The 21556-nt window shown below is 39.9% G+C and overlaps 1 protein-coding gene across 1 annotated transcript in view; it reads right to left on the bottom strand.

Moving 5' to 3' along the window:
* LOC103261623 (mannosyl-oligosaccharide 1,2-alpha-mannosidase IA-like) overlaps positions 1-21556 on the bottom strand; it is a 56386-nt gene that overhangs the window by 19201 nt on the left and 15629 nt on the right. The window contains exon 4 of the mRNA XM_008059214.2: positions 19131-19211. Within this exon, the coding sequence (XP_008057405.1) occupies positions 19131-19211 (81 nt within the window). The remainder of the gene's footprint in view (positions 1-19130; positions 19212-21556) is intronic.

Raw genomic sequence — 21556 nt, forward strand, 5'->3', positions numbered from 1 at the left:
AGTAAAAATATGGGCCCAGGCCACAATCTGTGTTTATAGCTACTAGTTGAATCATTGTTTCTTGGCATTTTCTGAGGGGATATACACAGGCATATTTATATATTTTTAAGATAAAATATCTCATATGCGCATACTTATAGTTTCGATTAAAATTCAGAACTATGGTGTTTTACTTTTTAACACAGTTATACAATTCACCTATTTAAAGTGTACACTAGTTTATACTATAGTTTTAGTACACTCACACTCAACTGACTTACTACAATTAAATTTAGAACATTATCATCTCAAAGAGGCACCGCATCCACTAACTTCTCGTTTTTCCCCAAGCCTCTCTGGTTTTAGGCAACCACTGCGCTACTCTCCACCTCTATGCCTGTTTTGGATATCATACAATATATGGCCTTTTAGTTGTCTGAAGCTTGTTCTTTGGTAGATTCATCAGGAAAGGCTACTAGAAACAATATCCCCAAAGTCCTTGCATGCTGATAATAGTCTGCCGGTGTCCTTGACACCTGAAAGTCAGCTGTGCTGGACAGGAAATCGTTGTTTCTCATTCTTACCAAGTTGCCAGAATTCCCGATTGGTCATGAAGATGAGAGATTGATTCACGATGGAAGGCAATGAGCATTCAAGCCTTAGGTCGGAAATGAGGTAAGACTGAGGCCATGCAGTAGTTAAGAATCCAAGTAGTTGAGAGTTTTCTCAATTGTTTCCATGCCTGTTGCAGTTGATCACTTTCCTCGCAAGTGCTTTCCTACTTATCGGTATCTCCCACTATCAACAAGACTCTTTCTCTTCCACAGAAGACAAGATGTCCAACTTTTCTGCATCTTTTTCATTCTCAGGTATTTAGGTATCTGAACTACTTAAGCATTGTGCAGCAAGAAACACAACTCTTCATTTCACCAGGAGGAGACATTGAGATTAGACCCAAAAAACAGGTTAAGAAGTGTTGACTTATGAGAAGGAAACTTACCACACCCTTCCCCTAACTTATAACATTCTGTGAACCTGAATCAGCATATCACAGTTCTAGAAAACTAGATTTAAAGGGATGCATAAAATACGTTTATTCATATTCTATTATCTAAATCAATGAAAAAAATGTTAATGTGATCAAGTGGTGTGAGTCAATAGCAAGAGTCCGAGAAACCGGGACTCCTGATTCCAAGGGCAATGTCATCTGTACTCCGTAAGAGCCTTTCAAGTTCATTAGGTGGATGTCCCTAATACAGTAACTGTCTCTAGTAGCCCCCGATATACAAATGATTTATCGGTAGGCTCAATTTGGCACTTTCCTCTTGAAATTCAATTATACGTAGTGAGAACCTCAGATCATTACATGAGAGTCTACTTGAGTAACAGATTTTCAGACAAGCAGCTAACATCCCATTACTCGAAGGAGAGGCACCGTCTTAGGGTGAGGCGGGAGTAACGTGAGAGAAGACCTCATCAGCTTTTTGTCACATTTACAGATTCCCTGAAACATTTTTTAGAAATTAAAAATTTCAAAAATACCATTTCAATATCTGTGTAGCCATAACCAAACTCTATCTGTTCATATCATAAACAGTCATGTATTTGCTTTGGATTATTAAAAACCAAGGAAAATATTACACATATTTAAACACACACTTTCTAATCACCTTGGGTTCCCACGGCAAAGCGAGGCCAGATTCTGATTCGAGGCCTCATGAGCTCTAGTAGACTGTGTCCTTCCCTTTCAAAGCCACCTCTTTTATCTCTCAGATCAGGTTTTCTTTTTTCCCTGGCTCATTACTGAACAGCTGCTCTCTTACTCTCTTCTTTCTCAAGCAAGCATACATTCTTTTTGAAGTTTCTTAAGGGCCATTTACTGCTGGTAACAACAGGGAAAAGGCTCTTTGCTGTGTCTTCCCTAACACCTTCTTTCAATTAGATCCTGCAGAGAAAGACAAAGTCACTCGTTGTACCAGGTGCCTCAGTGGCTCATATCCTTCTATGTTTGTAATGAATGTAAACTTTAATTATCATCTGCTCATCCATAATAAGATAATAAAAGGGCCTGGACACTCACCACAAACAATTTCACTGTTGAGTTTTAAATGGTTGTTTAAGGAAAGTGCAAAGAGGTTACAAATGCCCACTTTTTTTTAAGAATACAAAATACTCTACATATTGTTTTATCTCACAGTTTGGGTTGATTTGTTTATGAGAGTGTAAGAGAGTGAGAGTGAGAGAGAGAGAGAGAGAGAGAGAGAGAGAGAGAGAGAGAGAGAGTGTGTGTGTGTGTGTGTGTGTATGTGTGTTTAACAGAGAAATCTTGTTACTAGGAGCAGCATTTGTCTTTTTAAACTGCTCTGGATAATACAATAAGACTGTGCAAGGATTTATGACCAATCTGTTTACTTAAGCTGTGTGTCACCTCCATTTCCCTGTGAACTGAGGACAATATTAACAGCTAATAGATGTTAGTTGTAAATAAACAACCTTCTAAAATGGAAATCTGTAAATTGACTATAAAGAAGGAAATTCAATTGCCATTAAGTAAAGTCATTTTCCTTATGAAACAGACGTCAGAAGGGGAGAAAGGTGACTTTGAAGACTTCCCAGGCTGGATTCTGGCAAGAAAAGTTTAAAAATTTTAAATCTCATGAGAGATTAGAACAACTGAATCCTAAGTAAGACGAGGGGCAAAAGTTTGGTAATGGATTTTTTTCAAGTCTGTTGTGATTTTCCTTTAAGATTTTTCTGATCACAAGGCTACTACAAGTTCACTAGAATTCTGATGAGTACAGAAAAACAGACAACAGCAGGAAAGATCGTGAACCAACCAGAAGCAAATATTATTTATATTTAGGAATAGTTCCCTTTGAATTGTTCTCTATATGTTCCATAGCGGAAATCGTATCACACATGAAATTATGCACTCTGCTTTATAGAAACAGAAGAACAAGTACCACACATTCTCTTCCAGGTGGGAGCTGAGCTGAGGGTCCGCAAAGGACTAGAGAGAGACTCAGAAGGGGCGTGGGGAAAGGGAAGAGGGACAAAAAGTCACCTACTGGGTACAATGTGCAGGAGGGGGTGGTGGGGACACTCAAAGCCCACACTTTACTACTATACAACGCTGCCATGCAACCAAAAACTATTTGTACTTCCTAAAGGAATTGAAATTAAAAAAGAAGGAAAAAAATACATCCTGCTTTATATATCATATCTATCCTTGCCCACTCATTAAATAATTAACAAGCACACATTTTAATGGTGGCACAACAGGCTGCTACACCAGCATTGCAGGGTCTGCTCCATCATTCCCTTGTTGTTGAGTATTTGAGATGTTTCTTTCTGAGTCAGGGTCTCACTCTGTCACCCAGGCTGGAGGGCGGTGGCATGATCACAGCTCACTGCAGCCTGGACCTCCCAGGCTCAAGTGATTCTCCCGTTTCGGCCTCCCAAGGTACTGGGAGCTACCATGCCCAGTGGAGATATATCTTCTTCTTTACTAAATATATAAAATTATTTCCATTAACCGCTTGGGGCATAACACGATTACATTTCAGATTGTTTCCTTTGGATAGATTCCCCAATGTAGAATAAAGGAGCTAAATAAATACCTTTATTAAGGATCTTCTCATGTACACAGCATGCAACCATGTGTTCAGAAAAAGTGTATCAAATCACATGTGCATCAGCAGTATCTGAGAGAATATTTTTGCCCTACTCTCACCGAACTGGGTATTAACATAATTTTTAGTTTTCGTTAATTCGACAGGGAAACAGGGGGACAAAGGAGTCTAAGGAGTGTTGGTATTTTACTGAGTGTTTACAAAATGCTTGTCTGGACCTGGGGGAAATCACTGAGCAGGTAAGTCAAAGCAGTGGAAATGCGATGCCAGCGAGTAGCATTCCCCGGACTAGGAACGCCGGACAGTGTGAAGACTGTCCATTTGCCAGGGTACTAATTAGTCTCTAACATGTGGGGGGCTGCCTGAGACTTCCCAGTGAGTTGGAGCCCCACAAAAAACTCCCGGCAGACACGAGGTCACTGGATCTAGTCTTAGCTTAACCAAGTCCTGAGAGTCTTCATCTGAGCACAATTAACACAATTAAAGGAAAATGTACTATAAAGTGTTGGTGCACTGCAAATCTTTAACAACTGTGATGAGTCGATATTTTAATCATCTTTTTGCAGTTATTTTTATGATATATGGCAATAAATTAGAATGTTCCTTCTTCACTCTAAGTGAATAAAATATAAAAAGCAAATAGGCAGCTGGATTCCAAATTTTTATTCATAGTCTGGAGAAATTCATTAAAGTGCTGACAACATATGGTAGATTTATGAACTATTTCTAAGTGCTTTTTGAAATTCTCTAATTACATAAGAGCATACCAATTCTATTGGTAAGCCTTCACAATTTATGTCTGTTGATAAGCCCAAAATACTTTAGTTTCATTTGAAATGACAAGGCACTACCTTTTCTCTTCATATTTCTTTATCAGATAATATGATGCAAAAATTGAAAATACTCTTTTTTCTAAACTGTGAGCATTTATCTTATTCGGTGCCCCCAATTACTACCACCCCCACTATACCTGACTTATAAAGTTATCATAATGTCATATCAAAAGTCGATGCAAATTTCATCAACATCCAGAACTATGTCTGACACTAATTCAGAGTAAAAAGAGGGATGAAAACTAAAATTACATGGTTATTACATGTATACATTGAAGGTTCTTGCTGCAGGTACTCACTGTACAACAAGGAACATTTCACCCTACTGATGAAGGGGGAGGGAATGAGGAAGAAGAACTTGAAGGAGGAAAATGAGAATCTTTTTTTTTGAGTCAGTATCTCACTCTGTTGCCCAGGCCGGAGTGCAGTGGTGCTATCACGGCTCACTGTAGCCTCCAATTCCTGGGCTCAAGAGATCCTCCTGCTTCAGTCCCCTGAGGAACTGAGACTACAAGTGTGTATAAACTTGTAATAAACTTGTAATAAAAAAACTTAATGAAATACATGGAAAAATTCAAGGCAAACTTTGCTTCTGTGTTTTAAGACTTCAGTGAAAAGAACAAATGATTTTAAATGTAACTTGAGCAAAAATCGGCTACTAACCGACAAGTGTTATTAAGCGTTGCCACAGTTTAGTTTTCGAAACAATTATTATCTGTTGCTCAGGAAGTGGAAGGGTTCATGGGTTACGCATTTCATGAGGCTGAGGTGTCTGCCGGATGAGCCAGTAAGAAAAGCTATCTAGAAAAGCTTTGGTACCGACTCTGGTCACGCTGGAATTGGCAATAACAGGCGGGTGAGGTCACGGGCTTTGGCGCAGAGGGCAGGGTCCAATCCCGTTGTTGTCACGTCCTGGGTGGCTCACAAAGGAGCGCCTCCGAGCTTCAGTGTACCCACACCATGGAGACCCTGTGATTCCCAGGACTGGTGCTGTGCACCTGGCACACACCAAACACTCAGTGCACTCTTAACACCACCGTCATCACAGCACTTATGCCCTCCTCCTCTTCTTCCCTCCACAGTAAGGAGAGACACCACCATCAACTCAGAACTCTTACGTTCCTCTTTTTAGAATGTTATTTTCTCCAAATCTTGAAGGGCTGGTTCCTTCATGCCATTCAGACTGTGGCTCCAACTTGACCTAAATGAGTCCCCACCATCTCCCTTCCTCACCCTCCATCGGTCTTCATGATACCAGCGTACTGCATTTCTTCAGAGCACTTACCAGTACTAAAATTATCCAGTGAAGGTATTTAACATTTTACCCCACTAGCACGTACATTCCATTAAAGAAGAGACTTTGTCTCATCTGCTCACTGCTGAATCCTCCAGAGACTAAAACATGACATCCCATGCAACAGATGCTCAGCACATATCTGCTGAATACAGGACTGAATCATAAGGAACTTAACATGTTAATGATTGAAAGCCTGACCAGACAAGAGAAAAAACCTACTGTAATAATTCTTCAGGGCTAAACTCGGGTTGATATTATTCTAAGTCTAGCTGTGAAGCATTTAGATGGCAGAAACTCAACATAAATGCTTGAGTTGTTTGAATTAACAGTCAAACCTAAACTGAATAATACAGTGTACTTTCTACCTGATTAGAGGAAGTACATGAGAGAAAACTCAAGGAATCACTATTCCTAGGTGGGCCCAGGACCAAAAACAGAAATTAGTCGTGACTTATAACTTAGTGTGATTGTGGTTGTTACATCAAGAACTTCTAAAACTCTGTTAAAGTATGATCACACGCAATGTAGATATCTATTAAAACAGGTGACAATCTCTTCTGCTTGTCTTTTCTAACCCTAGCCTTTGACCTAATGGCAAGAATGAAAAATGAGACAAAATGAAAGGTTCAGAGTAAGGAGCTGCAAAAAAAAAAAAAAAGAACCTCTCTGTTCTACACTTATTCCTGTAAAGTCCTGGCATTTCCTTGTGTTGCAGGACTCTACGATCTCTGCTTGTGCTGCTTCAGAGGAATCAGTGACTCCAAGTTACAATAAAGATCAACTGTCAAGTTAAAAACAAACAGTGCCCTCAAGGTTTATGTTTACCTTAATATCAATGTAAATACATTTTCAGCTAAATCGTAAGGCTGAAACTGTTTGCTTTCAAATGCAGACTAACGGTGGCACATTCAGACATATCAGCAGATGTCTCTTGGAAAACCCTTTCATCATGCAGCAGAAATGGATTCAGTCACTACGGTAGTTAGCCTAAGATCTATCTACGAATGATTTAAAAAAAAATACTTTGTTTCTGAGTCGGAGTCTCACTCTGTTGCCCAGGCTGGCGTGCAGTGGCATGCTCATGGCTGCCACAGCCTCAACCTGCTGGCTTAGGTGATCTTTCCACCTCAACTTTTCAAGCAGCTGCAACTATAGGTCCATGCCACCATGCTTAGCTAATTATTTGATTTATTGTAGAGATGAGGTCTCGCCAAGTTGCCCGGGCTGGTCTCGAACCTTGGGCTCAGGCAATTCTCTTGCCTCTACCTCCCAAAGTGCTGGGATTTACAGGTGTGAGCCACTGTACCCGGCACAATGTTCTAAAGAAAAAAACTTCAAGCAATACAGAAACCATAAATCTACATTATACAATAATAATACAAAAAATCGTTACAAGTGAAATCTTTAGAGGACTTTAACTTTAGAAGACACCTAATTCCCAGACCACAAAAATTTTAACCAAAGCAAATTTCTATAAATCAAATGATAGTTTCATACATTAGGTAAGATTTAACTTCTAAAAGAAATCCAAAACAAATTCATATCACCACAATCAAATTTACTACATTTATCTATGTAGATAATATTCCACTAGTTATAGTTCAAAAGAAATAGCTTTGGATAGGTGTAGCTGCATTAAATCCAACTAATTAGCTGACATGCATTTTATTTACCTTTCTACCGTCAACTCTAATCGCCTATCTTCTTAAGGCTCTATAGTAATGAATATTTGTCCAACGATTATATATTTAAACTTCATTCTGTGTGAATATTTTCCTCTGTTTTTTGTTTAAGCAGCAAACTTTGTTCAGTACATAATTTCATAAAGATTTATAAATTTTATATAAACATGTTTATATCTTAGCAAATTTAAAAATAAGTTTGCTGATGCTTAGCAGATTTTCTTCGAGACCAATTATTATATTTTATTTTTCCAATTAAACTATACTGCACAGTTGGCCATGAAGATAGATTCTGGTAAACTCTCTCCTCAGTCACTCAGTCTTGTGACATTATCTGGATTAGGACATCACTCAAAACTCCCCCATTTTTCGACTTCCCTCTACTTCATACATTTCACAAAACAGCCTTAACTTCAAGAGCTCTGGTCACCTGCTAAATTACTGCTTCTACCTCTGTTCTATTTCAACTTAACTCCAGGCAATTTAACCAGTCCACATCCTCTCTAACCACGATGCACCTGCTTTTTACCTACTAGTATCTCATACTCATCTTGGATTTCATGGTCTACACTTTCAATAAATTTTGCCAATACCTTAAGAGCCATGCCTTTCTTTCTTTCTGTGACTCCTGGCTACCAAAACTCAACTAAAACCAACTAATGACCTCCATGCCTATACTCGAACTGCTACCATGAGTTCATAGTTATCAGCCTAGACACTGTGCAGAAACTCCACTGTGTTTCTCTAGTCAATCCTCTCTGTTCTTTTATTATTATTATTACGATGTGAGGTACAAGCCAGGATTAGGTACATAAATATCTACATAAGTAACGCATGTGCAGGTAAAGTTTGGGCCTCCAACTGGGGCCAGGCACTCTTTGTGTGGTTTCCTTACCCCCCCACCCTAATGCCCTCCTCTGCAGTATCCCGTGACTGCCAACCCCTCCCTTGTGCTAATGTGATTAATGTTCAGGTCCCACTTATGAGTGAGAACATGTGGCATTTGGTTCTGTTTCTGTGACAGATCACTAGGTATAATTGTCTCCAGGGCCATCCAGTTTGCTGAGAAGCCCTTAATTTTGTCCTTCTCCATGGCTGTGTAATAATTCCATTGCGCATGTGCACCACATTTTCTTCATCCAGTCTACTCTTGATGGGCAGAAGGGTTGGTTCCATGTTTTCGCTATTGGGAATAGTGTGGCAGTAAACGGACGTGTGCGAGTGTCTTTTCTGCAGAATGATTTGTTTTCCTCCAGGGGCATTCCCAGAAGGAGACTGCTGCATCGTAGGGAAGGTCGGTTTCTAGTTCCTTTAGCGATCGCCACACTGTTTTCCAGAGTCCAGTCAGCCCTCTCTAGAGTGACGATCTGAAACCACACACACTCACATCTAAGGTCAACTCTCTGCCCTCAACTTCAGCGGCTGCCTTCGAGTTGTGCTTGTTCATACAATTAGCAGACCATCAGACGGCAATTCACTCGATTCTTTGCCACCAAATCCACCGAGTTACTGACTTGTGTACCTTGCTCCTTCTCCTCCACTTCCTCATAATGCAGTGGAGAGAGCTCCTTCCCCAAGACCATCTGTCTTCTGAAACCCACCTTCCCCCACCTGCTTAAAGACCTTGTGTTCTACCCCATTACTCTACCAGAAGTATCTCGATAAAGTCACCCGTGGCCTCCATGTTGCTATAGGCTAAAGACACTAAAGAGTGTCCTTACGCAACTTGTCCTAGCAGCAACCTTTGATGCACTGCTTCCTTTTCCCAAGTATTATCTTTTCTTGTGCTCTGTAAAAGCACATTCTATTTGTTTTCCCCCTACTTCCTGACAACCACTTCTCAGTCTCCTTTTCTAGCACTTTCTTCTCACCAACGCTTAAATGTGAAGGCCCTGTCTTCCCAGTCCCCAGTGCCCTGGACAACCCCATTCCTGTTCACCTCCAATGACCGTGGGTTGTTGATGACTCATGAGTTAATGCCTACACCTGACATCGACCTTCTGGGCTTGAGATTCCTACGGTCCAGTTGCAACTTGGAGCCAGATTGCCAAGTCTGTCTAGCTCTGCTACTTTGCATGTCCTTGGGCAAGGAACTCAACTCTCCATGCCTCTGTGTCTTCCTCCATAAAATGAGGACGGAAACAACACCTACTCCTACTTTATAGGGTTGTTGTGCAATTAATATTTGAATGAACATTTGTCAATGGGGACTGCGTTTCTCCCAATCACAGTTGTTTCTGCAGCACCCAGTGCAGTGCCTCCAAGCAGGTATTCAATAAGCATCTGCTGATTCACTTAATGAATGAACTCACCAGATGGTAAATTATCACAATTTTGAGGCATTTTCGGCTAGCCCTATTAAATTTTAAATTCCTTGCTGTAGTTATCTCACAATACTCTTTGAAAGGGTTCCACAATTTCAAAGAAAAAGAACATGCAAGAATATTCCTGGACAAAACAACTTTTGTTGAAAACACATAGTCACAGGCAAAAAGTCTGTATTAGACATTCACGTCGACATGATTCAGGCAATACACATGATTTGAAGAACTGTTTTCAACAGTCATTGTGAATTATACAGTGATTCAACATAAATCAAAATATAAGGCATTACCTCATCTCTTTCATTAGGCTTTTGAAAAACGAGATGTGACTGACCTAGGGAACGCTTCGATCAAAGAGCCAGTGGTAGGAGGAAAAGCACCAGGTCCTTTACGTCCAGTCAACAGCCGTGGCTATCCCTCACACACCGACGGCTGCAGGGGTGCGACAGACATCCCTCTTTAGAGAACAGCATATGTCTGTTTGCCAACTTGAGTGTCTGGAATTTGGAAGGCCAGGGGAGAAGCCCACAGAGTAGAAGGTGTCCCTTGGAGATGCAGAACTGTGAACACAAGTGCTAGAGGAGTGACTTTTACCTGTAAGTTTTCGAAAGATGTATATCCCTATCCCAAACCATTCTCTCCACCCTAGCTTACCACTTCGGTGCCACAGCATGGAGGGCTTTTCCAGCAAGGCTCGCTGATTCCATTTGGGGACTCAACAAAGTTCCTCTCTTCTCACTAATTCCTATCTTCTGCTACCCTAGGCAGTCAGGAGGGCTACAAGTCTCAGCTAAGTCAGCAGTCACTGTGGTGGTCATTAATGGTGTCCACCGTCCCCTCCCACCCCTTTTAGCTCCAGGGGCCAAGGGACTTGCTCTGGCCAATGAAATGGAAGCTGAAGTCATATGTGTCTTTTAGATGAACGCAGTAAAGCCAGGGTGTGACCCGCTAGGCTCGCTTCTGCCGCCCCTTCCTCCTCTCCTGACAACCAGAAACGACCCAGACGGCAGCTGCGCCGGCTGGCCCGGCTCTGAGGGGATGATGAGAGCAGTGTCGTGGCAGACCATCCTGTTTGGATCCGCGGGGGTCTGGAGGTTGCTGCCTCATCACAACCTCACTGATGTGAATTGGCAGCTTGCTGCTGTGTGCAAGGAACTGTGCTAAGCTAAAAGGGATACAAATATTTCAACAAGAATCAGGCTAACTTTCTGGCTTTCCTTTTCTTTAGGTGTCAAGCACTTACCTGGCAGTCAGATCAAAGCTAGGCTAGCTGCCACCATTTACACCTGCGTATGAATGACTTTTAGAGCTAGAATTACTAGTTGAATGTAGAAATGTTTTCATGAATTCCTGAGGTGAAAAAAACTCTTACAGCTGATGAAACTCCAATGCTTTCTAAAATATACAGGATAGAGGTGTGTCCAGAGGGAAACATAGTAACAAGTCTGACTTAAGGAATAGGTGTGATTTCTTGCCCTGGGCTTTTGTTTCCTCAAAGGGAAAAATTTTGCCAATGTAGAAGAGGGGAAACAAAAAATGGCAGAAGCCCTAAAAGGCATTAAAATCGATGAGTTCAAAAACTTTAAAGCAGGGGAAAAAATATCTCAGTAGGTGTCCTAAATCAAAAGGAGAGGACTTTGAAGGTGACTGAAGTTTAAACATGTAAAAAGAAATACACCATTTTTTAGAAGTAAATTCCAGGTTTTTGGGGTCTCCCCTCATACTTCTTTCTTTTTATAAAAATTTCAATAAATGTCAAATAGTACATTAATATTTAGAATACATGTCAGGATCAAGCTGAGCCTCGAAGAGATCCCAGGGCCAATTATATCTGTACAAAATAACATAAACATATTATTTGATAAATATGATTAAAATTGTTCCTTTCCAAGAAATTAGTAAGAACATATCATTAAATAGCTTAGAAAAGTTTAGCTTGATGGTTTCCTCAAATTAAAGGACATATGCCTTGAAAAATCTTGTTCACGCTTCCCGTTTATAGTTTCCTGTTAGGTTTATAATTTCAGAAAATGCTTTAACAATGTCAGTTCTACTCAAGAGGTCTACGATAGATGACCCACCATATTTAGTAACAGCTTAGATACAGTTTGCAGCCCACTGGTTTTCAAAGTTCTTTCAGAGAATCAGCACGTACAGAACCAGAACAAGATGAAAAGGATGGCTGGCTGCTTTAGGGGGATGGCGGAGGGGGGTGGGGTGGAGCCACAGGATTATGTGGTTAGAGATCATGCACATTTTCAACCACCTGAGAGCACCTTCTCCCTCCCATTACCCACTCCAAGCCTCTCAGGCCAGATGCCCATTTAAGTTCTCAGGTTTCACTTCAAAAGTCACGGGAAACCGTTGGGGTTACAAGAGTCAAGGTCACAGAAAATCTAATGAAGCATCTTGTCCACAAACACCTCTAAAATGTCTTCTAGTGCCAGACATACAGTGCTAAGCAAGGGGTTATAAAAAGAGTGGGAACAGGTGAGGTGCGGTGGCTCACACCTGCAATCCCAGCACTTTGGGAGGCTGAGGTGGAAGAACGGCTAGAGCCTGGGAGTTTGAGACAAGCCTGGGCAACACAGTAAGACCTCGTCTCTGCAAAAAATAAAAAAGTCAACAGTGAGCCAGGCACGGTGGTTTGCACCTCCCCCAGCTACTCTGGAGGACTGCTTGAGCCCAGGATGCCAAGGCAGCGGTGAGCTGTGACCACGCTCCCGCACTCCAGCCTGGGCAGCAAAGACACAAAAAGCCCGGAACCCCAAACCGAGGGAAACGATCTGCCGGGGGAAAGAGAGTCGGGGGGAAGGAGGGCTCGCAGACCCCTACAGACAACGGGCGACCTCAAGGAAGCACCTGAGTCCCACTGCAGAGAGGAAGGACAGCAGCAGAGTCCTTCCAGGAAGACGGAACAGGACACAGAGAGCACAAGACCGCCTGGTGTGCGCTGAGGCGGGAGGTGTGTGAAGCGGGTCACGAACAGGTCCAGAGAGAGGCCGAGAGGCCAAACTAAAGGCCATGCCGGCCCAGCCAAATGATCAAACTTTCCAGGCCGCAGGGACCCAGGGCCGCAAGAAGACTGCGGGGCATGACTCGATCTTTCTTCAGGACCACAGTGGGGAACAACCGGGAGGGGCACACAGGAGGTCTGAAGGGCGCGCTGAGCAGACATCGCCACGTCGGTTTTCTGCCTGCTTGTCGTCCTGTCATACCCAAACCAAAACCGACCGACCAGAACACGAACTTCTCCCTCACTGATCTGGTCTAGCTCTCCAGTTTTGGTTTAAGAGGGCTACGTTTCCTCACTAAGACAAGCTCCATGAGGCCAGGGATTTGGGATGCTTCATCTTTAGGGACACCTCAAGGCCAAGGGCAGTGTTAGCCGGCACTGCCTCAACAGCTCTGGAAGGGACACAGGCTTCAAATTGCTATTGTGTCCTTGGGTACATGTCTCACTGCTTTATCCCAAGGTGCCCCCCAGCCCGACCACCACCATTTATTTCCACGTGCTGGTTTTGCCCCGGTTGGGACCCTCTACCCACACACGCCCGTAACCGTCTCCCTGCTGAGGAAGCCGCTCAAACGCCCCCCTCAACAAACCTTTCTGTCTCTTAATGGATGAATAATGTGGTTCTTACAGTAATCAAGGTCTTTTCCAGAAGACCGGCTCAATAAGGATATTAATGAGTGCAGGGAGAGAAAGTTTTATAAGTACAGAACAGCTCTTTTCTCATTTTGCTCTTATATTTATGTCTTTTTTCTTGGTTCTTTTTTCTAAATTAATAAAATATACTTAGTTAACCATATATTTATTTTTTCTTAGTACAGACCTTTAGAACTGTGTCTTTGTTTTCCAAGTATAACTTTGGCTACTTTCCACAAAATTTAAAGTAACACTTATATTTCAGTTGTCTGTGAAGTAGTCTAATTTTAATATTATACATTCATTCCCTGATCTGATTACATAAGAAATTGTTTTTAAATACTCATGTGGTTTTACCATTTTAAATGTGCATATTTCTGAGGTCATATTCTGATTATTGTAGGATATATATATTTCACTAAAAAGTTCTCACTGCCTACAGATACGATAACTGATGTAAAGATTTTTATATATTGCATAAATCTGTATCTCTTCAGTCTATAGAATTAATATACCATAGCTTGATTTCAAGGTAGCATGGTCATTTTGTTTTCAATTCTGTCCCTCTTTTTTTGCAATTAGGCCTTTCTGCCAATATCCCTGCCTTCTGAATTTAAATCTATCTTGTTGGAGAACATAATTCAAGTACCTTCTGTATATATGAGTGAGTAGGATAAATCTGAGCCCCAGTTTTATAATTTAGGCAGGACTTGGGGGGATGTTAATGTATTTCTGCTGGATCCAAGTGTATTGTTGGATTTTAATTGTTTGTACTGGATAGTTCTATGCCTCATGGAGAGTTTAGCATACATACGGGTGATGTTACATGTGGATTATTTTGTTGTCAAATGTTTAGTGTTCATAAAAATAGCAAAATCAAAATGGTGTTAATTCTCTCCCCATCTTTGCTCTGGTCACTGGGAAACCCCCAAACCCACTTCTGTCCAAAGTACAGATGATTATAAACTCGCAGAAGGCACTGCTGTGTGATAATCTCATCTAAAACTTTAATAGGCCCTGACTTTACTCTCTGCTTTTCCACAGCTCTGTTTGCATCATGCCCATTTTCTGTAACTCACTTTAATTATGTATTTATTTATTATTTATTTTTGCAGAACGAGGCAGGAGACAAATGGATGGTCTGAAAGATGACTTACTCTCTAGTGGACTGTGGCAGACCTTGAGTTTGAAAAGCAACCACATTAATGTGTCTTACTTTTCTAGGGAATTTCCAAATACTTTCATGATTATCCACCACCAAGCAAACTCTACAAAATTCATTTCTAACCCGCAAAATGACTCAGTACCATTATGAAAAATAAGTAGATCTTTCCCCCAGTAAACTCACATTTGCCATCTTACTGCTACCGCTGCACGCCATAGTCCCACCCTTCTCCGCGCTTCTCCCTCGACAGTCTTAAAATTCAATGGTATCGGCTATTCTTTTACTGAGTAAGTTGCCCCCAGCAATCCTTCGTATTGGCGTCTGGAGCCGTGGATGACTTTTGGGGGAACCTAGAGAAAAGTCTTCTGCTACCTTCAAAATGAAATGTTGTCTTGGCAGAGTACACTGACCTAATCCAGGAATCCATTCGGGTGTGTCTTCAGTTTTGGATCAGGTGTCTTCCTTGCTCCTTTTCAAGGCTTCCAGGAATTGGCTATTGTTTTTTCAGTTTACGAGCTTAAAATGTACAAGCAGAGTGTTTCCTTTGAGGATTAGACACTCCGGTAGTTCTAAATGTGGTCTTGTGATTTACAGAAAAAAGTCATTTTTCAATTCAGGTAAAGTTTTACAGTGTGTCATTAAATTATCCATTTCAATGCAGCTTGTCTACTTCTTCTGCCACCCTTAAATTCACCATCGTGGACTAAATTTTGGTTTTGGCTCCCAAATATCTACTCTCCTCCACCCTTCCTACAGGGCCTCAATTTGCTGTTCAGAAATTATCTGCCCTTTCTCATACTCAGTCTTCCCGGGAGACTAAATTCAGACCCTGTGGAAGACAGGGGCTGCGCATAACTGAAAGTCTGCCAATTAGCCTCCTTCTCCAGGGACTTTGTGTCTTGAGTAAAGTAAGACAAAGACAGAAGAAACGGTCCACGCTGCTAATTCTAGGGTGGTACTCCCATGGTGATAGTCGCGCTACAGAGATCCTCTGTGGCAACTTGACATTTTCTGTTTCAAGTTGTTGTGCAGCCTTCTGATTCTGTGGGATCTCTGCGTTCTATTAAATTCATTTTCGGTTGCAAAACACATGGTATTACAAAGAACATACAGATTCATTTACGTTCTTTCTGCATGGATCATCTTCTTTTGCAGGGTCTTATTTGGCTCATTCCTGTTTTGCATTTGTTTATTTTTAATACCATATTTGCTCTGATTTCTACTATTCTACAGTGGCATTTTCCAAAAATTGTTCTGGGAAAAAATGATTCTAACTTACTGTTAGATGTTACATTTAAAAAGAAAAAAACAAACAAAAAAACCCCCAAAATTAGAGGGGGGGTCTAGTTAAGTGTGGAAAACACAAGCATAAGTTAAATTAAAATAGCTTAGTTTTCTGTGCACTATGAATTTCCAAGAAATAAAGGGTGTAGACTTTTCCAAATTTATTTTAGTATGTATATAGATATAGATTTCTCCTGCTATATCAAAAGAAACTAGTGGTCTTGAGAATATATCTTGTGTAATGATGTTGTAGATGCTGCTATATTTACTGTCTTCATTGAGGACTTTAATTCTCTTTGAACTTATAATAGAACAATGCTATCTCTTTAATTTATTTTTAATACTGATCCTACTTGTATTCATCTTATCTTCATTCTATCTGTTTTAAATTCTTGTGGTTGTTTGAGTTTCTTACATAGAATTTTAAGATGTTGAGGCTTTGACTTCTTTATGATACTACAAAATATTTTAATTGAGCTAAGATGTTTCAAGTTTTTTGAATATGTATCTGTATTCCAAGTTGACTACAGATATTTCGTGTTTCTTTTGTTCTTTTGGCAGGCTGAAGTCCCACTGGCATTCCTGATAATTGTTCAGTGTTTCTAAGTGTAGCTTTCCAGAAGCAGGAGTCACAAATCAGTGGTACTTCCTATCCTGCTTTTGTAACATAAACTTAAGAGTTCTGAGCTTGTATCAATGTGGGCCTATATACTTCTAATGATGATTTGTTCTTAAAATACTCCTGAACTTCAGTGATAAAATCAGAATGCTAAATTATGGTAGTTTAGTAATCCCTCATGAAATAATTTAGCAAGAAGAACTGTCCTAGATACTTTAGTAAATTATCTGATCTATATAAAAGTATGTGGCACAGAACTTTATCAACTATCTAACACCAACTTATTCATAATTTGGCCATGTTGGTGTTCTTTCTATTAAATGAACGCTTACTTTTTTCATTTTAATATGAATACAAATAGCTCAAGAACAGAACTGAGGTAAAATAATTTTTCTAGATCACATTCTTGATGGTCAATTCCCCTAAATACATTCACCAAATGAAAAGCAATTATAAGTGACAAAGTAATCGGAGAAATAGTCAAGAGATAATGTCAAAACCATCTACTACTAATCACCTCTCACCTGGCAATACTACTTCAGAGAATAAATATGTATTGAATGATTATAGCCATATTACTCAAAATATAGGCATACAGGAAACAACCTAACTGTTCAACATTTAGGGAATTATCAAGAAAAAAGTATGCTAAGAAGATGAATGCTTATAACTAAATTAAAATGTATTCTGAAGAGAAAAGCAAATAAAAAAGAAATATATCTTAAATAAATTTTTATCATAGTTAAAATATAGAAATCTAGATATAATAAAAACAAGGTTTGCACAGTGATAAAGAACAAAGCAAATGTACTAAAATAATAGTTATTTTTAATGGAGATGTTCTTTGTCATCATTTGTTTACTCAAGTTAGTTAAAAAGAGAATAAAAAAATACCCTGACAAAGTCTTAGGCAAACTTTATATCTATAGGCAAACTATATCTGTGGGTGTTATATAAGCATATAAATGTACATCACTAGCTATACACATAGATAGAAACACATAAATGTAAGTAAGCTTAAAACATTGCTATGTGTGAAAAAGTATCCTAATTAAATATGATGCACATCTTAGAAGAAATAACCAATTTGTTTCTTTTTGTAAGCTGTATTTTCCTAACTGAGCCCAGACACAAAAGGATGCAGTCCTTATTTCCTTCAAATGTATGACTTCTACAGAAAGTAAGGAGAAAGTTAAAACCAAGGTCATCCTAGTATGCCATGTCAAAAGCAAGGAGAACACCCAGACACTGGCTTCTCAAGGACAAGAATTCCAAAAGTAAAAAGCTGTTAATCAAAATAACATTAGGTAGTTTTAAGAATGAGGTTTTTTGGCTTAATGCTTAGTACACCCTAAACCAAACTGAACAAATGAAGTTATCTGGACAGGGAAAATCAAAAAAAGGGAGGAAGAGGCAAAATGGACCAGAGGATCTCATTACCCTGGATGAGAAGGTGATAGAGAATTCATAATGTTGAACAAAGTTTAACACATAAAACAGGACAGACACAGGGGAGCTCAGGAGTCAGTTATATACTGTGAAAAGCTGCATGGCAAAATAACACCTAGAGAGAGAGCAAGGGAAATGGAAGCCTGTGAGAGCTGTTTGTTTTGGTCAGGAAAGTACTTGAGAGGCGGGAGCAAAGTCAAGCAGCTTTTCTCATTAAACATTTAGTGCCCTGCTTAAATCTGTTTGAAGGAGCATGGAACACATGAAATACTACACAGGGTGAGACCCACTGTCTCCCCAGCCAGAAAGCTGAGGCTGACGCCAATCAGATGGATGTGCAACTGGAATACGTGACTGTTTTCCACAATGCCAGCTTTTAACAATGTCAACATTAAAGGCGAGGCCCATTCTGACAACCCTTATTGCACACTTAGGTTCTTCATAAAGTTGTCTATGACCTTTCTAGAACATAGCAACGATGCCCTTTATGAGGATAACACAAAAACCCTTTCTTTTTTCCCCTTGTTTTTTAGATTAGGAAAAATAGTTTATTTGAAAAGTAAATTAGAGAGGGACTCCACCTCCCCCAAACTGGGGAAGGGGCCAGAGCTTAAAGAAAAGCCTGGCCAAAATCCTTTCCTAATCTATCAAAAAAAAAGGCCAGCTAACTTAAACATTCTTGCTTTGCTCCAAGCAGCGGATAATTAATTAAGCCCTGACCCAGGAAGCACACCAAAGCATTTTCCACAGGGAGCCTGGCATGTAGGGCTGTCCACTAGGTAGGGGTGCCCATGGCCGAATTTCATAAATACTATAATCTTATTTGCCATGCTTTCTTCACTTTTATTAAGCTAACATTAAACTCACGTTAAAATAACTTTTAAAGACAAAAACTCATCCATAAGCCTGCCACTACACTAGCCCTCTTTAATCTGTCCATGGGCACACACAATGTGCGGCTGTGATCACACCACACACAACGTGATGGAGCCAGGCTTTTGTAAAGGCATTCCCTGGCAGGATGTTCTGCCAAACTTTCCCAGCTTGCTCATTTAATGAGTGCATATCACAAGATGCTCAGTGCAAGCTATCGCTCTGCTAGAATATGAAAATGTAATGGATTCCTCCTAAATGCATACCACAAATGGCACACTTTACCAAAAAATTTAAATTAAGACACTTTATAATTCGCATTTATATAACTTCTTTTAACTTACCTCTTCTCCAGACAGATAGTAGGCTGAGAGCAGTCCACCAACAAAGCGTATATTTACTTCAAAAACAGAAATTTCGGCATTCTATGGAAACAAAATAAAGGAGGTTTTCAGACACGATAGTACACAATTCAGAAAGCCAGCATCATGAGAAACTATTCTAAATATTTAAATTTGGTTCAAATGTTATGCTTGCCCAGAGGGATTTATATGCAAGGGGGAAAGTTCTCCCTTTTAATGGCTTCAGAATTTACTTAAATATCACTATATGTTACATGCATCAAAACATCACTATGTGTGCCATGAATATGTATAATTATTATATGTCAATAATAAAGTAGAGGAAAAATACACTTAAATTGATACAATAATTTTGACTCGAAATAAAAATTATAAAAATGCTTACAAAATAAATTTTTTTCCTCTCTATTCGACAGCAGATCCAAGACCCACTATTCTCTACCTCTGGAAATGCAAAAGTCAAGCCAGAGCTTTTTTTTTTTCTTTCTAATCCACATTCTCCTTTATTTTATTTATTTGCCTGCTTTTTCTTTTCCTGAAAGGCCATTCAGACTATACTTTGGCTGGCAGTTCAACAGTAGCCTGGCAGTCTTTCCACATCATATTTAAGCAGCAAAGCTAGGATGCAAACAGGATTTGAAGCTGGGAGTGCTAGGCCCTAATGCTGGTTCCCAACTTTCTTTCCTTTCTTTTTCCGAAAGCAGGATTTAGCGAGAGGACAGAAAAGCTCCTCCAGTGGGAGGGGACCCGAAGGGGTTGCCCGGTTCCCGACTCTTGCATGTGATCTGGGATGGCCGTTCATCTCTAGAAGATATGTCATCTTTGCATAAACTTTGCATAAAGGATACAATAACACTATACCTTGTTGAAGCAGTTCTTATTGATATTAATAATAGCTTGCTTTTATGATTATTTACAACGTACCAGCTGCTGTGCTAATCTCTTTACACAGACTATGTCTTAATTCTCACACTGACCTCATGAATTAATTTTTATTCGCATGTCTATTTGACAGATGAAGAAACTGAAACAGTGTTTAATGAGATTTTTGAAGGCCAAACAACTGATAAGTGCTTGAATCAAGATGTGACATGAGTACTCTGATTCCTGGCTCAGGGCTCTGCTACAGAAACTCACACCCAATACACCAAGTCTCTCTATTAATTCTCATAGAGTTGTGGCACATAATCATTGCCAACACTTTTATTTTACAATATTTGACTACCTGGATCTGCCTTACATTCCGCAACTAGATGATTTAGCACGGATACACTCTTGTGGGTTATAAGGAACATGCTAAGCATTCAGCTTCTTTTCTTGTTCACTGGGCCTACTCAGGAACTACTCGCTTTTGCCTAACATCAAACCACTCACTGATAATCTGCGGGCTAACAGCAAACTGTAACTTATGGAGGCAATACCTGGCAGATGAACTTAGTCATTATCATCTGAAATATTATTTCTTTAACAAACAAACAACTACTATGTGTGAGACCCAGTCTAGGTAATAGGGACACAGCAATAAGCCTGATAAGGTCCTCAGACTTGCTGAGCCATCATTTTTGTAGGGGAAGGTATGTCCAGAAAAGGAAGAGGTATGTATTCATTTTATTCTCACATGCTCTCTCTACAAAGGTATAAGGATTGAACAATTAAAGCTAAGTAATTGCTTCAGTTAAAAAAATTTCCTACAAAAGAAGGACTATGGAAACAAGCCAGGAGAGAGAATTACTAGGTCACAGCTAGGCCAAAGCATCAAAATAATGCTCTTTGGTGTGCTTGTTTAATTGCACTCCATAATGTGTAATATGTGCCTCATACAATTTGATTAAAAGCACTCTGCATGGGTATAGTCCATCCTGGAGGTGCATCACTATGAATGGGTACTACATAAATGTTGGTGAAGGCTTCTGAAAAATGACTGATAAGGAAAAGCGAAGAGAATCCACAAATTTAGTTTGGCTCACATAACTGTATTTCGTATGTTTAACAGTAATAAAGTCTAGTGATAAGATCAAATACACTTAAACTCTCAAATCTTATTCCTTTCCATTTGTACTTGCTTTTCAGGTTTTAAACCTGAGAGCAATCCCCTACATTTCTGCCTATTGAAGCCTGTCAAGATGATTTTACAGTCTTATTCTGGCTATGGGTTCAGGACACATGCGTTCTCTCTTTCTCTGATGAAACTTTTGGATAATAAGAAGGCTATACAGACATCTGATAAAGATTATTGCAGGTTAGAGGACTGACACCTCCATGTCAAATACCTCCAAAAATAAATCTTCAGTTGGACACTGATCACCTGTTGGGTGTTGTTATTCAACTAGTTATTGATTCGGCTTGTATTCCAGAACCTAAGATCTATTCATCTTGTTCTGTCTGTAAAATATTGAAAGATGACTTTG

The sequence above is a fragment of the Carlito syrichta genome, unplaced genomic scaffold, assembly GCF_000164805.1.
Source record: "Carlito syrichta isolate Samal-C Ts95f unplaced genomic scaffold, Tarsius_syrichta-2.0.1 Scaffold303950, whole genome shotgun sequence".
Classification (NCBI taxonomy): Eukaryota; Metazoa; Chordata; class Mammalia; order Primates; family Tarsiidae; genus Carlito; species Carlito syrichta.